This window comes from Podarcis filfolensis (genome assembly GCF_964270895.1).
Source record: "Podarcis filfolensis genome assembly, chromosome: 1".
NCBI lineage: Eukaryota > Metazoa > Chordata > Lepidosauria > Squamata > Lacertidae > Podarcis > Podarcis filfolensis.
In genome coordinates this window covers 129,482,645-129,504,620 of record NC_139604.1, presented here as the reverse complement: position 1 = coordinate 129,504,620, position 21,976 = coordinate 129,482,645, and the positions used below count along the sequence as shown (strand labels likewise).

The 21,976-nt window shown below is 45.6% G+C and overlaps 1 protein-coding gene across 3 annotated transcripts in view; it reads right to left on the bottom strand.

Moving 5' to 3' along the window:
• The window catches only part of TMEM260 (transmembrane protein 260), a 79,751-nt gene that overhangs the window by 36,137 nt on the left and 21,638 nt on the right, over positions 1-21,976 (bottom strand). For all 3 annotated transcript variants that reach the window (XM_083614013.1, XM_083614015.1, XM_083614014.1), the window contains exons 4-9: positions 11,331-11,508; positions 8,296-8,409; positions 5,189-5,368; positions 3,650-3,690; positions 1,604-1,687; positions 1,062-1,179 (exon numbers count right to left, since the gene is read on the bottom strand). In XM_083614013.1, coding sequence (XP_083470139.1) covers positions 1,062-1,179; positions 1,604-1,687; positions 3,650-3,690; positions 5,189-5,368; positions 8,296-8,409; positions 11,331-11,508 — 715 coding nt within the window. The remainder of the gene's footprint in view (positions 1-1,061; positions 1,180-1,603; positions 1,688-3,649; positions 3,691-5,188; positions 5,369-8,295; positions 8,410-11,330; positions 11,509-21,976) is intronic.

The window sequence follows — 21,976 nt, the reverse complement described above, 5'->3', positions numbered from 1 at the left end:
TAAATGTGCTTAGCTGAAATATATACAGCAAAGCAGCCTCAGATACATATGAGAGGCAGAGAACAAAGTTGATGTATTTCTGCTTCCTTGCTTGCAGCGTGATAGAGAGACAGAGAAAGGATGTGACATCACAGAGGCTACTCTAGTAATTGAGAACTATGTGGTCCTTAACCCCTTCACATACTAACTAGCACTGTTAGGTTTGACTGCAAATCTCCCACACAATGCATGTTTGCAAAACACTGCATGGAGTTCAGCTTTGGTGAATATAGACCTGGGAGATTGTCTTTCGATTTTCCGAAATCTAGAGGAAGGGCCACAGCTCACTGGCAGAGCATGTGCAGAAAGCCCTAGGTTAAATCCCTTGCATCACCAGCAAAGAAGGTAATCTCTGCCTGGGACAGTTGGAATTTTCAGGTTTAAATTTTAGTTGCATGTAATTTTAGTTACAACCTGGCATCTTTTTTCATTTGGCCAGTCTATCAGGAGCAGGTATAAAACAATAAAAACAAGGGAACGCATCAACATTATAGAAAAAAAGAGAAAAGTATAATGTATGCTGAAAATTATTAGGTTTTCTCCAGTCCTCAACAAAGTCAAGTACAGCACTCATGTCCATAACATGTTTTCTGCGAAAAAGGGAAGGACCCAAGAGTTGATGAATACCATAAATTTAATCAGTCTCATTATCTGAGATATCACTATCAGTTTCTCTTTTTGCTTCTTCGTATTTGTCACCCTATCTATCACAGACTTTCTAAAAGCTGAAAGTTTGCCCAGATTGAAACAAACTTCTACAGCCTTTCACATGTCACAGTGCTTTTTCTTTTTCATTTTTTTCCAGAACCGCCCCCGCCCCCAAGAAATGGGCTTTGGGGGGAAATGGAAAAATACATCCCCCCCCTGAACTTTTCTCTCCCTCCCCCAGACATTCATCTCTCTGCTCAGACATCGCAGAGCAATTTCTAAATCCTGAAATAAGCTTTAAATTAAATTAAAACCAGGCATTTTGGTTTTTTAAAAAACAACAACGTAAATAGCAACCTTGAAAGCAAACATACCACTCCTTTAAACAGCGGCTTTGAAATATCCAGATTTGCTCTCCAAGCAAAGAAAAATGAATAGGCAAGGAGCATTGAAGTGAACAGCCAGACTAAATTTGGCTTCTCCATCTTGGGCCTAGAAGAGGGGGAGAGGGGAGAGAGACTGCGATTAAGAGAGTGATTAAGGTGGAAAAATGCAAATGACAAAGCTGCGTTTTAATTGAAGAACGGCAGAAGATGCAGCACACACAACTAACGTCACGAAAGGTGCATCAGAGATGTGATTCCAAAGACAGCCAGGCAAAAGGTGGTTGCCATTGGCTTAAATCATTATTTTTAATGTGATCGTTAAAACTACGCTTCAGACAAGGTTCCCAGGGTGGAATACAAAGACTGCAGTGAAATAAAATAAATAAGCTACACAGCCATAAAATCACTAATCGGTACAATAAGGGAGCGGTCCAAACACCCCACAAAGGCCTGGTTTGTAGCAACGCACAACCGAGGAGAATACAGCCCACAACATTTTGAAAAGTAAACCCACAAAAACCTGCCGCTACCTCACTGCTGCACACAAACATGCGATGATCGCAAGGGCTTGGGTGATGGCGGAGAGCTCCGTCCTCATGTCAGTCACTTGGAAACTGCAAAGGCATCAAAAGTCAAAATATTAAAAGCTAAAAGGAGGTGTTGCAACATCCGTCAAATCAATGCATCGACAAATCACGGCAGTACAACCGCTGGCAGAAAAATCACGGGGTCTCAGGAGCCATGGAGTGGAAGTCATGATGTCCTATTCTGACAATTGGGAAGACTAAGTTGATGCAACAAGGCAGGCCTGGGCAGTTGCTGGGGCCCTGCATGGCCCACAGTTGACACCTGCCCTGGACCACCCTTTAAAGACGTATTTTGCCCAAGGTTCCAATGAATATTTGGCCGCTGGTTCCCACGGTGTTTCAAGGTGAAGTGACTCAGCCTGCGTCAAATTCAACTGTGGTTCCCCAGACGTCTACACCGTCCAATTGCCACATTCATCTGCACATTAAAGGTAAAGGTAAAGGGTAAAGGGACCCCTGACCATTAGGTCCAGTTGTGACCAACTCTGGGGTTGCGGCACTCATTTCGCTTTATTGGCTGAGGGAGCCGGCGTACAGCTTTCGGGTCATGTGGCCAGCATGACTAAGCCGCTTCTGGCGAACCAGAGCAGCGCACAGAAACGCCGTTTACCTTCCCGCCGGAGCGGTACCTATTTATCTACTTGCATTTTGACGTGCTTTCAAACTGCTAGGTGGGCAGGAGCTGGGACCGAGCAACAGGAGCTCACCCTGTCGCGGCGATTCAAACCGCCGACCTTCTGATCGGCAAGTCCTAGGCTCTGTGGTTTAACCCACAGCGCCACCGGCGTCCCCATCTGTACATTAATCCTCTCAAAAATGTGTTTAAAGATTGTTAAACTCATTTTTTTGAAAAGCATCTTCTTTCAAAACATGCATGTCCAACGTTACATCAGTATTTTCATTTTTAAATACAGTGGACACTCGGGTTGCCAACACAATCCGTGCGGGATGCATGTTTGCAACCCACAGAGGCGCATCTGCGCACGTGAGGGTTGCGATTCGGCACTTCTGCGCATGCACAAAACGCGATTTAGCACTTCTGTGCATGCATGATCGCCAAAACCCGGAAGTAACCCATTCCAGTACTTCCGGGTTTCGGTGGGTCTGTAACCCAAAAAAACGCAACCTGAAGTGTCTGTAACCCGAGGTATGACTGTACATTCCGATACATCCGACATGTCAAAATGTTTGGGAAGTGCAAGAGACCATTGGATAATGAATTCCAATCTGCACATTGGTTCCAAGAGGTACGAAGCTGGTCAGCTGTGTGAGAATTCACGGAGATCAACTCCACTGAGCATCCCTGCCCTGGAACAATGTTACAACAGCGGCATTGTGGGAAGACAAAATGCTGCTGCCTGCTGCAGCCGTATAATCCCCAGGGCCTTCTGTGTGGCTGCTCCAAAAATTTGGAACTCCCTCCCTAGAGAAGCCAGCCTGGCTCCCTCCTTGTTTTCCTTCTGCCAGCAGATGGGAGACCTTTTTATTCCAATGTGCTTTGGGGAACGGACCATTTTTCATGAAAGGGTTGGTGTGCAGTGCTGCTTTTATTAAAATTATTTGTATGATGTGTGTGTGTATATAATTTTTTCAATGTTTAATTGGATTTTAAATGATTTTCCCTATGTTTTTAGCAGCTCCTATTTTTATCAATTGCCTTGAGTCCCTAGCAGTGAAAAAAGAAGGATATACATATAATACACAGAATAATAATAATAATAATAATAATAATAATTTATTATTTATACCCCGCCCATCTGGCTGGGTTTCCCCAGCCACTCTGGGCGGCTTCCAACAGAATATTAAAATACAATATTAAACATTAAAAGCTTCCCTAAACAGGGCTGCCTTCAGATGTCTTCTAAAAGTCTGGTAGTCGTTTTTCTCTTTGACAAAGAAGAAGAAGAAGAAGAAGAAGAAGAGGTCACCAGTGTAGGATTTTGTTATGAGCCCTCCCAGACCAAGAAAGAAATTAAACGATTCACTTACAGCAATATATCAGCCATACTCGATCCATTCTCTAATTTTGCCTACACAGGAAAGAAAAACACTCAACAAATGCTGCAATAGGTTCCTGCCCTCTTTTTCCAGAGGTTAACCCCAGGATTTTTACATATTGTCAGAGCCAACTCCATGGGCGGAAGTACACTTTATTTTTCCTGTCCTGAATTTGCCAACATTCAGCTTTATCGGAGGGTCCCAAGTTCTAGAAAAGGAGAGAGGGAAAAAATCCCCATGCACTTTCTCCAGGCATAAATTTTTGCGCCACTGCCATGTCCTCCCTTATCGCGGACTTTCCTCAGAGTCACTTGCCGCTGGTCCCGGTAACGTAAAGAGAGCCTACAGGATCAGGCCAACGGCCCATCTAGTCCAGCATCCTGTTCTCACAGTGGCCAACCAGATGCCTGTGGGAAACCAGGGAGCAGGATTCGAACACAGGAGCCCTCTCCCCTCCTGCTGTTTCCAGACAATGCTCAGAAGCATTGCTGCCTTCAACCGTGGAGGCAGAGCTGAGCCATCTTGGCTCATAGCCCTTGATAGATTTATCCTCATTTTCTGGACCGAATCCACTACCTTTTTGGAAACTGCTAGCAGCTGGATATCTGTTGGACACCCCCTGCCCAGGGCACCTCCAATCATAGCTGTCAACTTACAGATTTGAAAATAAGGGACCAGCAGCCTCGAAAATAAGGGATCAGCAGCCAAAATAAGGGATTTTGCGAGCACAGGTATGTTCAACTTCTGAGCCCCTCCAAGCCAAAGGCAGAAAGCCCAGCCAGCAGCCAAACAAAGCCTCAAGCGGTGGTTCCCACAGCGCAGCAACCCGGCTAAGGGGATGCAGCAAGGAAAACCACCGTCACCTCTCCGCTGGGAAGCGCTGAGCAAAGGCGAGTCCCCAGGCAACGTGGCCAATTTGATCGGCACAAGGCATGCAAGCGCCACCCCCCAGTCCTTCTTAGACTCCTTATTGGGTGAGCAACGCAGCCAAGCAACACAGTTGGAGCCTCCCTCCTCCCTGGCCGGCAGGCAGGGAGGGAGGGAGAGGAGCTGCTTCCTTTGAAACCCGGGAAATTTAAGGGACACCATCAATAAGGGGCAGCAGCGGGACACGGCGCTGGGATAAGGGAGTTTCCCGCTAAATAAGGGACGGTTGACAGCTATGCCTCCAATTCATTGCATATGTTCAGCCTTCCCTTTCCATTGACACGAGCAGAGCAGAGTGTCACACCGCAGCTGTGACGGCCTCACCGGCCTGCTCATTTTCCCTTCGGAACAAAATAACTACGATTAAGCGGCACGAGGGAGATCGCATTTATTTCTCTAGCTACCAAGCGGTTTAGCCACCCCAAAGAAGAAGCACAGGGGCTACGAAACCGCTATTTGAGAAATAACAATTTTTAAAGCTCTTCTGCCACTAGGATCCCAGGCTGTGCGTCTAAAAGATTCGGAGCCACGCGGACTCAAGACACAGAAGAGAAATCTTGTTCTCCGAAAGAGAGCCCCTCTCTCCCCCAACCCCCGGTTTACCAAATTGAAGGTTCCGTATTCTTCCCTGAGAAGATGGGTCGTAAATCCCTTAAGGGTTGTCTGGTCTCCCCAGGTCCAGCGCGCTTTGTTGAGGTAGGAAGAGGAAGGCAGGTAGAGATACGGCAGGCAGCCGGCCAGGAAGCAGAAAGTCAACTTTAGCATGTGGCCTGGGGACAATTCCTGCACCAATAAATAAAATGACAAATTGCACCATGGTGATTATTTCAGTGGGGTCGTGCCGGAACTTTGCCATCGGACATCAAGGAAAGGCAAAGGAAACATATGGATATATATATATATATATATATATATATATATATATGTGTGTGTGTGTGTGTGTGTGTGTGTGTGTCTATATATATATAGACACACACAGAACTGATCTCTCAATTTGCACGTTAAGTCCCCGCGAAAAGGCGATGTTGAAAACGGCACCATCTCCGTGGATTACTCGGGGGAAATGACATCGCTCTGATCTCTTCTGCATGGCAGGATAAATTTTTAAAGTGAAGCGAATAATATTAGAGGCTGCCCGAAAGATCATGTTGGTGGTGCGTTTCGCCACTGAAACTGTGCCATGGGTGGTGGGAAACGCTGCAATGCGGAGATAAACCACTTTGCGATGATCAGAGTTGGCTGGCTTTCCACCTGCAACCCCCTTCGCCCATAATTAAATTAAATAACTAAGGCTTGTCCCCCACCCACCCACACACAACATGCTCTTCGTCAATAGCTTGATCCCATTTATTTTTCTAGCTCTGGAGTGCCAGGACGCAGCCGCACAGAAGGATTCAGAAGAGAATGGGTGTATGTCTAACTGTAAAAGACAACAGTTCTGTTTGCATGTCACAGTAAACCATGGTTAGCTGTTTACAGATTGTTCTCCCTTTGCTCCTCCCCGCTGGGTGAGAGGAACCACAAACCACGGCCTGCAGCTTGGCGTTTAGTCTGAAGCACTGACTATCATTTCTTTTGCTCACACCACAATTAGTAAGTAAAGAACAAATCTTGGCTTTACATTATGGCTTTTTTAGGAGCAGAGGGACCCACAATCCCTGGTTCAGACATCCCACTAAGCCTAACATTGGCAAACCACAGTTTACTGTGACAGGAAAACGCAGCTAACAGGGCAACTGAAAGGATTATTGCATTCTTTCTGAGGCTAAAGTTAGACAAGCTCTTGAAGGAAGATGTTTATCAATAACTATTAGCAAAGCAGAACCTCCATGTTCAGGGGCAACAGACCTCTGAAAACTGGTTGCATGGTTGTTGTTGTTTTGTTTTTTTTTTAAAAACTGCACTTTAATACATAACAAGCAACCCATTCTAGATTGTAAGGTCCTTGGGAACAGAGACCTATTTTTTTGCTGTCTGGAATGATAACGGGGATGATGATGATGATGATGATGGTGATTTTATTATTTGTCCCCTGTCCATCTGACTGGGTTGTCCCAGCCACTCTGGACAGCCTCCAACAGATATAAAAACATAAGGGCTATATTTTTATACATGGTTTTAATATGTGATAAAAACCTTTCCAAGCAGTGTATAGAAAACTAAAACAACAAATAATGTTACAAAAACACAGAATAAAACAACAACAACAACAACAACAATAAATTATTTATACCCCGCCCTCCCCGGCCAGAGCCGGGCTCAGGGCGGCTAACACCAATAAAATTACAGTAAAAACATAATAAGAAAAAAGAAAAAGGAAAAAAAAACAATTTAAAATGCAGCCTCATTTTAAAAGTCAAAATCATAAGGGGAGGGAAACATAAGGCTCAGACTGAGTCCAAACCAAAGGCCAGGCGGAACAGCTCTGTCTTGCAGGCCCTGCGGAAAGATGTCAAGTCCCGCAGGACCCTTGTATCTTGTGACAGAGCGTTCCACCACATTGGGGCCAGTACTGAAAAGGCCCTGGCCCTAGTTGAGACCAACCTAACCACCTTGTGACTTGGAACCTCCAAAATGTTGTCATTTGTGAACCTTAAGGTTCCCCGCGGGGCATACCAGGAGAGGCGGTCCCGTAGGTACGTGGGTCCTAGGCCACATAGAGCTTTAAGGGTCAAAACCAGCACCTTAAACCCAACCCTGTACTCCACCAGGAGCCAGCGCAGTTGGTAAAGCACTGGATGAATGTGATCCCGCGGTGAGGACCCTGTAAGGAGTTTCACCATGGCATTCTGCACCCGCTGGAGTTTCTGGGTCAGCTTCAAGGGCGGCCCCGCGTAGAGCAAGTTACAATAATAAAACCATTAATACCAACAAATACGGACTATTCCCAGTTCTTTCTCCTTCTGAGACACCTGCCAGCTTCCTGGCTCTCACCCAAAACTCCATGCATCTACCTTGGCTCTCTCCCAGGACAGAAAAAAAAATCACAAAACCACCCCCTCCTCACAATAATGGGGGTTCCTGGAACCAACTGGCAAACCCCCTAACCCTTCACTGTAGGCTTGCTTTTATGCGCAGGTCCCAAGGGGAATAGCACTTCCTCAAACCACCTAGAGATGTCTTCCATTTTGCACTCGGTCAGTTGCACTGCAAGGGACCAGTTCCAAGTTACCTCCTCCAAGCTATTAGAATCTCCCTCCTGCAACTTTGGGTGGCAAGCTCTGCCCCTTTCTGCATGCCCAGGTAAAAGGCAAAGGACCCCGGGACAGTTAAGTCCAGTCAAAGGCAACTCTGGGGTTACAGCGCTCATCTTGCTTTCAGGCCAAGGGAGCTGGCGTTTGTCCACAGACAGCTTTCCGGGCCATGTAGCCAGTAGGACTAAACCACTTCTGGCACAATGAAACACTGTGACGGAAACCAGAGTGCATGGAAATGCTGTTTACTTTCCCACTGGAGTGGTACCTATTTATCTACTTGCACTGGCATGCTTTCAAATTGCTAGGTTGGCAAGAGCTGGGTCAGAGCAACAGGAGCTCACTCCATTGTGGGGATTCGAACCACCGACCTTCCGATCGGGAAGCCCAAGAGGCTCAGTGGTTTAGACCACAGCGCCACAGAGAGAAGGCTGCGAAGAGTGTCTGGCCACGCTCATCCCTGGACTCTCTCGGCCACCCAAGTCTTCTTTCCAAAGTGCGCTTGTGGGTACTCACCCTCTCCTTGAGCAAGCAGGAGAAAACCCACAGCGTGACACAAATCACATAGATGACGATGGTGTGCTGGTTGCACAAGCTGAGGCCACAGCAGAAGGCGCCCGCTTTGCAGATCTGCAAAAAGGAAACGAAACGAGCATCTAATCGTCGCTTTTTAAATTGTTTTTTCAGAACGTAAGAAGAACGTGCTAGATCTGGCTAGTCCAATTTCCTGCTCCCACAGTGGCCAACCAGATGCTTGTGGGAATATTTTATATAGAAATATGATAATCAGATGGATGGGCTATAAATAAATTGCTGTATTCTTATTAGTAGTAGTATTGTTATTATTATTTCTGAAAAGAAATTTCCTAATACAATGCATTTCTAACTCCCCTCCCCCTCACTAATCTGTGCATTTTTATACACACTTCAGTCCAATATATGCATTTTTGTGCACACTATGCTTTGCTGGAGAATTGCATTGCACATTTCAGAGAAGTGCAAATTTCAAAGAATCACTGTGTTTCGGTTACCAGAGTCTGGGGACGTCCAACTCCCAAGGGACTGCGATCTACTCACAGAAAAAAAATATGGCAGTGATCAGAGTTGTTGAGATTTGGTCAAAGTTGTTGAGTTTTTGGGGGGACGAAAGTCAAAGTTGTTGAACTTTTTGTGGGGAGGAAAGTCAATGTTGTTCACCTTTTTTAGAGGGACAGGTATAAAATGTTGAGCTTTCTTTAGGGGGGAAAGGGGAAAAACTCTCACCAAACTATCATTCAGGAAACAAACAGCCTCTTCCGATCGTGTGCGAATGGAGGACAGTGCAAGGCAGCGGGGCTGGATACTCTTTTTTCCCCGCAAAGGAAAAAGAGCCCGTGATCGACTGTGATCGACTCTAACATCCCGGGAATCGACCAGTCAATCCCGGTCGATCGGTTGGACAGCCCTGCCATAGTGTTTCTGAAAGTGTGAATTAGGTAAAATCGCTTTCAGAGGTGAACTGAATTGAAATTTGCCCCCACCCCTAATAACCAGGGACTGAGGTTAAATGGGATTAACAGGGACTGTTGTTTTTACCGGTTGGCCACTGAAGGAAATAAGACTAAATAGGCCTTTGGTGTGAATGTTTCAAAAATTAAAAACGAGGGCAGCCTGAAAGTTGGTGAGTTTTTTGTTACAAAAATACCCAAAAAATGTAATTTTTTGATTGACTTGCCTAAGATCCAGGACAAAGCACCACCTTTCAGAAATTCTTACATGCTTAAGACTCTTCTCTCAACTGTGAGACAGGCTACAGAGATAAACTGTTGGGGCAGTATCATCTCAACTCATGCACCACATTTTTCATTAAAAAAATTAAAATCCCACCACCTCATTTTCTCTCATAATCAGAGAAAATAATTAGAAAGAGAGAGAGAGAATGCCTCTCACTGGTGCAGCACATATATTATCGTTTATTAATTTATATACCGTTTATATGCGAAAATGGCTTCTACACGGTTTACAGCTATAAAATAAACTCATATTTAAAACACACAACATTAAAAAGATACTTAAAGTAAACAATGAATCGTTTTTTAAAAACAAAATGCATAACAAGTAAAACAAGTAAAAATAAAACAAACAGCTGAAACAATAAAACAAGAAATTCTGCTCAATGGAACGCTTGCGTCTTCAGGAGCCGGCGGAATGCCGACACTGATGGGAGTCTCTCATATTTCAGCAGGGAGGGAATTCTACAGCACTGGTGCAACCTCCCAGCCATCTATGGGTTTAGAAAGAGGCTCAGGTAGCAGGTGTTGTGGAAGTCTCTGGGAATAAGAGCAGGGATGATGGGATAGTTGGGCTTTTGGCCTGATCTGGCAGCCGAGCTCTTCTCATGTTCACAGGAGTTGCTGCCTGTCCGAGCAGGCTATACTGGGCTAGATGGACAAGCAGTCATAGAATCATAGAATCATAGAATCATAGAATCATAGAATCATAGAATCATAGAGTTGGAAGAGACCACAAGGGCCATCGAGTCCAAGCCCCTGCCAAGCAGGAAACACCATCCTACTTAGGCAGTAGGAAGAAGTCTCCCGCGTTCCTACAGGAACAAATCCGGGTTTAGTGGAAGAGCATCTGTTTTAAATGCAGACGGCCCCAGGTTCAAAACTTGGCAGCACCTCCAGGTAGGTCGATCTGAACCTCAGGAGGGCTGCTGCCAGTCAGGGCAGGCAATATTGAACTAGATGTCCAATGGTCTGACTCAGTAGCAGACAGTTTCGTCTGTTCCAGGTCTTAAAGCATCGTATGCAGTTTGGTCCGAGATAAACCTTCCCAGACTCAGCTTCTTCCAGATGTTTCGGACTACAACTCACATCACCCCCAGCCTTCACGGCCATGCGCTGATGGGGTCTGTAGTCCAAAACATCTTGGAAGGCTGAAATCCAGAACGCAGCAGCCAGACTGGTGATTGGGAGCGGCCGCTGAGACCATATAACACCGGTCTTGAAAGACCTACACTGGCTCCCAGTACGTTTCCGAGCACAATTCAAAGTGTTGGTGCTGACCTTTAAAGCCCTAAACGGCCTCGGTCCTGTATACCTGAAGAAGCGTCTCCACCCCCATCGTTCTGCCCAGACACTGAGGTCCAGCTCCGAGGGCCTTCTGGCGGTTCCCTCAAAGCGAGACACCAAGTTACAGGGAACCAGGCAGAGGGCCTTCTTGGTGGTGGCGCCCTCCCTGTGGAACGCCCTCCCACCAGATGTCAAAGAGAACAACAACTATCAGACTTCTAGAAGACATCTGAAGCCAGCCCTCTTTAGGGAAGCTTTTAATGTTTGATGTATTACAGTATTTTAATATTTTTTTTGGAAGCCGCCCAGAGTGGCTGGGGAAGCCCAGCCAGATGGGCGGGGTATAAATAATAAATTATTATTATTATTATTATTATTATTATTATTATTATTATTATTATTATTATTATTTGTAGGCTCGGGTTGCTTCCATTAATGGTGTAGGTGGGGAAGGAAATAATCTATCGTGATGGCTTTTGATCGTGAGCGGTCTACCTTTGATCTCTCCTTGGCGGTCGCAGCCTCCCGGAAGCGCACGCAGAGAGCCATCAGCAGCCCCACAAACAGATTGTTTAAGCTGAAAACCTCTGCCGTGATGGACCACTGCCATGTGAGGCGAGAAAACGAAAACATCCCCACAGCAAAGATTCCTGCAGCATGCTTGCCAGAAAGCCTGCAAACACAGATAACAAGAAAATGTACCGTCTCCTCCAACAACTCTTCGTACACACCCCACCCCTCAGACGGAAAAACAAAATTGAAGGAGCCTTCGTTGTCCTTCTGGGCTGACGTCCCTACCCATCTGGAAACCCACAACAACAGCAGCAGCAAAATACACCTTTCTGGGGGGACGCACCCACTGCAAGGCTTTTCTTGTTTTGGGTTTGGGGTCTTTTTAAAAACATGCCATAATCTGGACTTCTGGATCGGTTCTTGATTACAAGCGTTCAGCTCTGAAATGCTTGGGGGAAGCAGGATCCATTGGTTGAGAGTTCAGAGAGAGCTAGTGAGGGCTGGAGACTCTGTGCATGCACAGGAGTGCTCTCTCTCTCTCACACGCGCACACACAAAAACACCCGTTGCAATAGCTTTCACATCCGTTTCCAAGCATCCTGCAGCAGCCCCGGGTTCAGCAAAAGTGTGGTTGAGGGGACCGAGGATGAAACTGGACTGCGGTTCTAGATTCAGGGAGGTAGCCATGTTGGTCTGACGAAGTCGAAATAAATTTAAAAATTTAAAAAATTGTCCAGTAGCACCGTAGAGACCAACTAAGTTTGTTCTGCATGCACACTTCTTCAGATACGAACTGTGGTGGTGGTGATGGGGGGGGGATCTCCCATTGGCACGGTTGAATACCATAAACACAGGGGCCTCAATTTCCACCAGGACTGCTGAGCGGACAAAGGTTTAAAGTGCTCTCAGAGTATATGATTTTTGAAGCCATTACGTACCTTAACCTTCTCGTACGCTAGGTAGGCGTGCCATCCATACCTACTGTCAAAACTTTCTAGATTTAAAATACTAGTGTTTTCCAATACAATCCATTCTTTTAGCCACGCCAGGCTTCATAGTATAATTTTAGATTTGGTAATGCCAGTCCTCCTCTCTCCCTTTTATCTGTTAATTGTTAATACTTTATGCGTGGAAGGGAAGTAGAGGGTGGGTGGTGGGTTTTATACTTAAGTGTATAATTATGCAGCTGTTGTAATTTAGGTATTATATTTTATGTGAGGGAATCATTGGGAATCTTGGTTATTATGTATATATGTTAAGTTTCAATAAAGATCTTTTTTAAAAAGTTTAAAGTGCTCTCACCACGATCTTGGTCCATCCCAATGCAAGGTTTTATTTTTATTTTTCAAAACAAAAAATCAAAAAACCCTTACGCCTTAAGGTTGCTGTAATGGCTTTAGGGGTTGCTCGTGCGTAAGTTACCGCCGCTCTGGGCTAGGTTGCCTTGTTAAACCGTTTCTGTCTGGACAGCCATCCACTCCGTGGCTGTTCAGTCGCTAGCAGAATCCGTCAGTGGGCGTTTCTTGAACCTCTTCCAGCAAAGAAGTTCTTTGACGCCAAGTCGCCGCCTACTTTCCCTGCGCGGAAGTCTTCTGCGCAGGGTGGGTGTGGGCAGCGGAGGACCTGTGCTCTCCTCGCTGGTCTCCTGCGAAGAGTCCTGGAGCCTCCTCTCTGCTTCCCCCATCGACCCCCCTCTATCCCTGGTGTTGCGCTGATTTTCTTCCCCAGCCGGAGACCTGCCTCTCTCCCTGCTTGGCCCCTCTCCAGCATCGCTGTGGAGCCTCGCCTCCTCCTCTAGTTCCGATGGCAGTTCCCTGACAGTTGCGTTCAAACATGACTTGACAGGCCTGCACAAAACGTTAATGACAGTTTATTGGTATTTTTATATGAGAGAACAGGGTCTTGGGGTTGTTTTTCCGCCATGGGCAGGCTGGCTCTGCGCCAAAAACCAGCCCCAGAGCCCTGTGGTCCTGTTCGCAGGCTGTCAGGTGTAGTGTTTCAGTGTTTTCCAAGGACGAAATTCGCTGACCCCTCCCGGCTACGCTAACGCAGCTTCCTCCTGAGGAATATTCTGAGAGAAACAAAATGGCGGACCGCCACACCAACAGGGACCCAGTTGATAGCGTGTCCACATGTGGCTTCCTTCTGGAGCGTTCCAAAATGGCATCTAACCGCTGAAATGTTGGTGATTGTTGATCTCTGCCCCCTCCCTGCACAAAAAAAAATGACGTAAAGCAAGGAGTTTGGATTCTTGCATCACACTTCCTCCCCTCAAATATTAGCCAAAGGTTTTGCTTTTTAAAGAAAAGCAACCCCGAAACTTTTGACCCAGGCACACATTAATGCTGCTGTTCAAACAAGCATGGGGGAAAAAATGGGGGTCAGCTATGAGACTGTGTTGCCCCCCCCACACCTTTTTAAGGCCTGGACTACACAACAGCACAAACAACAGCAACCACAGATATTTGACCGGGAGGCTCAGTTTAATGGACTTTGGCACAGGTAGGTAAGGAAAGGTAAAGGACCTCTGGACAGTTAAGTCCAGTCAGTCTGTCTCCACATCTGGGACGGGAAAAAATAAGGAAGGGTAGTGGCAATGCTTGCTTCATTTTGCTTTGTTGAGTCAACTACCTAATTTATATACCACTTCATGGCAAAAAAGGACTTCTAAGCAGTTTAAAAGTATGCAAACGCAGGCATTAAAATATAAAAGACCTGTAATCAAAATATGTAATTAAAAATGCACAGTAAAACAGCAACAGCCATTGATTGAAATATGCGAAAAAGCAATGTAATATGTTGTAATTTTTCTGTGCTCTTCCGAGGGAGCCAGCTCAAGGTCTTATTTATAAAAATATGCACATTGCTATATCATAAAATATAATAAAGCGGTTTACAACAATGTCTATACGTAATAAGCACACGTTGAAAAAATTAAAAATCACGTTCCAGCATTATAGCCACTACAACACACCAGTGGCGCCTTCTGCCCGATCCCTAAAAAACACAAATGCCCTATGCACAGACAACATCCCTCTAGATCAGTCACCAATTCTAGCCTGGTCCAGGAAAGTCTTACAATCAGTTACCAATAAGGACACTCTGAGGGGAGAGACTCCATCAGGCAAGGCCTTCTTCCACCTGCCTTGCTCCACCCTCTAATCTCTGCTTCTCAATTTGTATTGCATTATTTTATGTACTGTGGTTTGCCGTTGTTTTATCGATTATAGTTTAGAAAGTATTTATTGTAACTGTTGAGTGGATTTCTCTTAAACTTTTATATGTTGATATTATTTTGTACTATTCTAATAATTGTTCTAATAATTAGAGGGACGCGGGTGGCGCTGTGGGTTAAACCACAGAGCCTAGGGCTTGACGATCAGAAGGTCGGTGGTTCGAATCCCTGCGACGGGGTGAGCTCCTGTTGCTCGGTCCCTGCTCCTGCCAACCTAGCAGTTCAAAAGCACGTCAAAGTGCAAGTAGATAAATAGGTACCGCTCCGGCGGGAAGGTAAACGGCGTTTCCGTGCGCTGCTCTGGTTTGCCAGAAGCGGCTTAGTCATGCTGGCCACATGATCCGGAAGCTGTATGCCGGCTCCCTCGGCCAATAAAGCGAGATGAGCGCTGCAACCCCAGAGTCGGCCACGACTGGACCTAATGGTCAGGGGTCCCTTTACCTTTAATGATTGTTGAATGTTACTTTATTTGATGTAGGTTGCTTATTTTACAGCTTCGTTTTATTATCACATTTTTGTATTGCGTTAGATTGTTATAAGATGTACATTTTTTGTTTCTTCAGCTTGTAAACCGCCTTGAGTATTGTAAGATAGAAAGACGGTATACAAATAAAAAATGATGATGATGATGATGAAGACACGCTGCTGCATCAGGCCAATGGTCCTTCTGGTCCAGCCTCCTGTTCTCGCAGTGGGAAACCAGATTTGTGTGGCAAACCCACAATCAGGATTCGAACACAAGAGCCTTCTCCCCTCCTGAAGTTTCCAGCATCTGGTATTGGAAAGCATTGCTGACTCCAACTGGGGAGGACAGAGTGTAGCCATCCTGGGAAAAAGCCATCAATGGCTTCTCCTTCTCCATGAATTTGTCTAATCCTCCTTTAAAGCCAGCATCTTAAAAAGTAGAGACATCACCTTGCCAACAAAGGTCCGTATAGTTAAAGCTATGGTTTTCCCAGTAGTGATGTATGGAAGTGAGAGCTGGACCATAAAGAAGGCTGATCGCCGAAGAATTGATGCTTTTGAATTATGGTGCTGGAGGAGACTCTTGAGAGTCCCATGGACTGCAAGAAGATCAAACCCATCCATTCTTAAGGAAATCAGCCCTGAGTGCTCACTGGAAGGACAGATCCTGAAGCTGAGGCTCCAATACTTTGGCCACCTCATGAGAAGAGAAGACTCCCTGGAAAAGACCCTGATGTTGGGAAAGATGGAGGGCACAAGAAGAAGGGGACGACAGAGGATGAGATGGTTGGATGGTGTTCTTGAAGCTACCAGCATGAGTTTGACCAAACTGCGGGAGGCAGTGGAGGACAGAAGTGCCTGGCGAGCTCTGGTCCATGGGGTCACGAAGAGTCGGACACGACTAAACGACTAAACAACAACAAAGGTTGGAGGGAGGGAGGGAGTTCATTCCACAGTTTAACTAGGTGCTGTGCGATGAAGTCCTTTTTTTATCTGTCCTGAAAGAGAGGGTCTCTTTCCTTCTCACCTGAAGCGAACAATGATTAGCACCTATACGAATAAAAAACCAAACCAACAAGAATTGGGGGCTCTCCCGCTATTTAAAAGAAATTCTTTCAGAAGTCTAAAATGAGCAGTAGCTGGAAAAGTGAGCCAGGAATCATTTCTCAAGAGCTACGGAGTGCTGTGGGCCAATGTGTGAGATGGCTCCAGAAGCACGTTTATTTATTCGTTTTGTTCTGGAAGATTTATTCAACCACTCAATCAAAAAACTTTCTAAGTAGCCACACAGAGAATAAAACTGCAGATCAAACACAGGTGAAACCTACATGCAAAAATAATTATAGTGAAAAGACACAGGTAAAAATTGGTTAAAATAAATATGGCTGCCTAAAATTGTACGCCTGGGCAAGCTTGCTGAAATAAAATGTTTATCGCTATTTGCAAAGCTGACACCATTTATTTAATACAGCGGTTCCCAATTAAGTAAGTACTGTTTTTCAAAAGCCAAGCCACGGACCCCCTAGTTTTGAAAATTTTGATATCTGTTTGGTTGTTTTTGTTATGTGAACGGTGCTATGGACCCCCCCTGCTGACCAGCAATCGGGAACCATTTATTTAATGTATTACTAATTTATTTATTCTATATATTTATATCCTGCCCAATAACAAAAGTTTTCAAGAGAAGTCACAACTTCCCTGAGAGGTGAGTTAGGGTAAGTATGATTGACCCAGTAAGCTTCATAGCCGAGCAAAGATTCGAGCCGAAGTCTCCCCTTTGCACGTTGCATTTTCTCACTTCTTGAATTGGGCCCCTTTAAAATTTGGTGGGGCTATCAGATAAAATTCCCTTGGGGGCTGTTGCATCTGCGCAGTGAGGACAGGAAGCTACGTCATACTGCGTTGGACCACTCGTCAACATCGGCCAATGTCACCCACTCTGACAGGCAACAACTCCCCAGGGTTTCTGGCACAGAAGTCTTCCCAGTCACCTGTCATCTGAGATCCCTTTAAAAATGGAGGTGCTGTGTGGACTGAAACATGCATTCACAACACGTGCTCTACTGTAAAGTTATGGGCTAACAAGTGGACACCTCTGGACTTCAGATCTTCAACTATCTGGAGGGCTGTTACATAGACATCTTGCAGGACATCTTTGGGAGAAGAAAAGGCTAAGGCAGGGGTCAGCAAACTTTTTCAGCAGGGAGCCGGTCCACTGTCCCCCAGACCTTGTGGGAGGCTGGACTATATGGGGGGGGATGAACAAATTCCTATGCCCCACAAATAACCCAGAGATGCATTTTAAATAAAAGCACACATTCTACTCATATAAAAACATGCAGATCCCCGGACCATCCGCGGGTCGGATTTAGAAGGTGATTGAGCCGGATCCAGCGCCCAGGCCTTAGTTTGCCTACCCATGGGCTAAGGATACGATACGATAATCTTTATTGTCATTGTCCCATACAGAACAACGAAATTGAAAAATCTACATCAGGCATTCAAAAACCAACAAGCCTGCTATCCGAACTATCCCAGCCTGGTATGCCCCTAAAAACTCTGATACCCCATAATTGAATACAATATACTCCCATAGAGACTACTTTACACTGCATTTAAAACCAAGATCGCATTTGGATAGAAACTGTTTCTCAGGTGGCTAGTCCTAGTCTTTATTACCCTGTACCTTCTTCCAGAAGGCAGAAGCTGAAAGAGATCAAGAGATTTGATCCAAGGTGGGAAGAGTGCACCCAGTTATTCTCTCCGCAGTCTTTTGTTGTTGTTGTTGTTTAGTCGTTTAGTCGTGTCCGACTCTTCGTGACCCCATGGACCAGAGCACACCAGGCAACCCTGTCTTCCACTGCCTCTCGCAGTTTGGTCAAACTCATGTTTGTAGCTTCGAGAACACTGTCCAACCATCTCGTCCTCTGTCATCCCCTTCTCCTTGTGCCCTCAATCTTTCCCAACATCAGGCTCTTCTCATGAGGTGGCCAAAGTATTGGAGCCTCAGCTTCACAATCTGTCCTTCCAGTGAGCACTCAGGGCTGATTTCCTTAAGAATGGATACGTTTGATCTTCTTGCAGTCCATGGGACTCTCAAGAGTCTCCTCCAGCACCATAATTCAAAAGCATCAATTCTTCGGCGATCAGCCTTCTTTATGGTCCAGCTCTCACTTCCATACATCACTACTGGGAAAACCATGGCTTTTACTATACGGACCTTTGTTGGCAAAGTGATGTCTCTGCTTTTTAAGATGTTGTCTAGGTTTGCCATCGCCTTTCTCCCAAGGAGCAGGCGTCTTTTAATTTTGTGACTGCTGTCACCATCTGCCGTGATCATGGAGCCCAAGAAAGTAAAATCTCTCACTGCCTCCATTTCTTCCCCTTCTATTTGCCAGGAGGTGATGGGACCAGTGGCCATGATCTTCGTTTTTTTGATGTTGAGCTTCAGACCATATTTTGCGCTCTCCTCTTTCACCCTCATTAAAAGGTTCTTTAATTCCTCCTCATTTTCTGCCATCAAGGTTGTGTCATCTGCATATCTGAGGTTGTTGATATTTCTTCCGGCGATCTTAATTCCGGCTTGAGATTCATCCAGACCAGCCTTTCGCATGATGAATTCTGCATATAAGTTAAATAAGCAGGGAGACAATATACAGCCTTACCTTACGCCTTTCCCAATTTTGAACCAATCAGTTGTTCCATATCCAGTTCTAACTGTGGCTTCTTGTCCCACATAGAGATTTCTCAGGAGACAGATGAGGTGATCAGGCACTCCCATTTCTTTAAGAACTTGCCATAGTTTGCTGTGGTCGACACAGTCAAAGGCTTTTGCATAGTCAATGAATCAGAAGTAGATGTCTTTCTGGAACTCTCTAGCTTTCTCCATAATCCAGCGCATGTTTGCAATTTGGTCTCTGGTTCCTCTGCCCCTTCGAAATCCAGCTTGCACTTCTGGGAGTTCTCGGTCCACATATTGCTTAAGCCTGCCTTGTAGAATTTTAAACATAACTTTGCTAGTGTGTGAAATGAGTGCAATTGTGCGGTAGTTGGAGCATTCTTTGGCACTGCCCTTCTTTGGGATTGGGATGTAGACTGATCTTCTCCAATCCTCTGGCCACTGCTGAGTTTTCCAAATTTGCTGGCATATTGAGTGTAGCACCTTAACAGCATCATCTTTTAAAATTTTAAATAGTTCAGCTGGAATATCATCACTTCCACTGGCCTTGTTATTAGCAGTGCTTTCTAAGGCCCATTTGACTTCACTCTCCAGGATGTCTGGCTCAAGGTCAGCAACCACACTACCTGGGGTGTACGAGACATCCATTTCTTTCTGGTATACTTCCTCTGTGTATTCTTGCCACCTCTTCTTGATGTCTTCTGCTTCTGTTAGGTCCTTTCCACTATTGTCTTTTATTATGGCAATCTTTGTACGAAATGTTCCTTTCATATCTCCAATTTTCTTGAACAGATCTCTGGTTTTTCCCATTCTATTGTTTTCCTCTATTTCTTTGCATTGCTCGTTTAAGAAGGCCTTCTTGTCTCTCCTTGCTATTTTTTGGAAATCTGCATTCAATTTCCTGTATCTTTCACTATCTCCCTCGCATTTTGCTTGCCTTCTCTCCCCCGCTATTTGTAAGGCCTCGTTGGACAGCCACTTTGCTTTCTTGCATTTCCTTTTAATTGGGATGGTTTTAGTTGCTGCCTCCTGTATAATGTTACAAGCCTCCATCCATAGTTCTTCAGGCACTCTGTCCACCAAATCTAAATCCTTAAACCTGTTCCTCACTTCCACTGTGTATTCATAAGGGATTTGACTTAAATTGTATCTTACCGGCCCAGTGGTTTTTCCTACTTTCTTCAGTTTAAGCTTGAATTTTGCTATAAGAAGCTGATGATCTGAGCCACAGTCAGCTCCAGGTCTTGTTTTTGCTGACTGTATAGAGCTTCTCCATCTTTGACTGCAGAGAATATAATTAATCTGATTTCGATGCTGCCCATCTGGTGATGTCCATGTGTAGAGTCGTCTCTTGTGTTGTTGGAAAAGAGTGTTTGTGATGACCAACTTGTTCTCTTGGCAGAACTCTATTAGCCTTTGCCCTGCTTCATTCTGAACTCCAAGGCCAAACTTGCCAGTTGTTCTTTTTATCTCTTGACTCCCTACTTTAGCATTCCAATCCCCTATAATGAGAAGAACATCCTTCTTTGGTGTCAATTCTATAAGGTGTTGTAAGTCTTCATAGAATTGGTCAATTTCAGTTTCTTCAGCACCAGTGGTTGGTGCATAAACTTGGATTACTGTGATGTTAAAAGGTCTGCCTTGGATTCGTATCGAGATCATTCTATCATTTTTGAGATTGCATCCCAGTACAGCTTTTGCCACTCTTTTGTTGACTATGAGGGCCACTCCATTTCTTTTACGGGATTCTTGCCCACAGTAGTAGATATGATGGACATCCGAACTGAATTCGCCCATTCCCGTCCATTTTAGTTCACTGATGCCCAGGATGTCAATATTTATTCTTGCCATCTCATTTTTGACCACATCCAACTTACCAAGGTTCATGGTTCTTACATTCCAGGTTCCTATACAATATTTTTCTTTACAGCGTTGGACTTTCCTTTCGCTTCCAGGCATACCCACAACTGAGCGTCCTTTCGGCTTTGGCCCAGCTGCTTCATCAGCTCTGAATCTACTTGGACTTGTCCTCTGCTCTTCCTCAGTAGCATGTTGGACGCCTTCCGACCTGAGGGGCTCATCTTCCAGCGTCATAACTTTTATATGCCTGTTGTCTTTGTCCACGGAGTTTTCTTGGCAAGGATACTGGAGTGGCTTGCCGGTTCCTGCTCCAGGTGGATCACGTTTGGTCAAAACTCTCCACTATGACCTGTCCACCTTGGGTGGCCCTGCACTGCATAGCTCATAGCTTCTCTGAGTTATTCAAGCCCCTTCGCCACGGCAAGGCAGTGATCCATGAAGGGGCTCTGCAGTCTTTACAACCTTGTAAAGTAAACCCTACACAAATCTGGAGTGGACTCCCTAAGGCAGTTGGATGTGGCACTTAGTATGTCTCCTTCCAGCAACTCCTGCAGCCAAGCTGGTGCCAAGCATATTGCTCTGCTTTCCTTTGGACCACATCAGTGAGGCTGACGGAGGGGGGGGTCTTGTCACCTGGGGGCAGCCCAGGACCTCCATACACACTGCCTAGGCTTGCGCCATGGGGAGGTCACTTCAGCACTGCTAACGCAGCAGAAACTATGCAGGAGGCAGCAGTTATGAGTTACTTCAACCACAGCAGGTGCTGGATTCTCCAGCAGTGTGACTTCAGCCCCGGAGGTGAACTCCGCTGTCTCTCGAAACAGATGGACACAAACAACAATGCCACATGGAAGGTGTTTTTTCCTGCTCCAGAAGAATGTAGGACCCAGGCTAATGGATTCAAATGACAAGGAAGGAGATGCTGACTCAACGTCAGGAAGAACTTTCTGATGGTGAGAGCTGTCCAACAGTGGAAGGTGGTGTAGTGGTTAAAAGCGGTAGTCTCGTATTCTGGGGAACCGGGTTCGCTTCCCCGCTCCTCCACATGCAGCTGCTGGGTGACCTTGGGCCAGTCACACTTCTCTGAAGTCTCTCAGCCCCACTCACCTCACAGAGTGTTTGTTGTGGGGGAGGAAGGGAAAGGAGATTGTTAGTCGCTTTGAGACTCAGTTGGGTAGTGATAAAGCGGGATATCAAATCCAAACTCCTCCTCCTCCTCTTCTTCTTCTTCTTGGAGGTTTCTAAGCAGAGGTTGGACGGCCATCTCTCAGGGCTTCTTTTAGCTGCTTTTCCCGCTCTACAATTCTACGATTCTCAAACAGGCTCCCTTGTGGTTATTGGAGCCTCAGCTTCACGATCTGTCCTTCCAGTGACCACTCAGGGCTGATT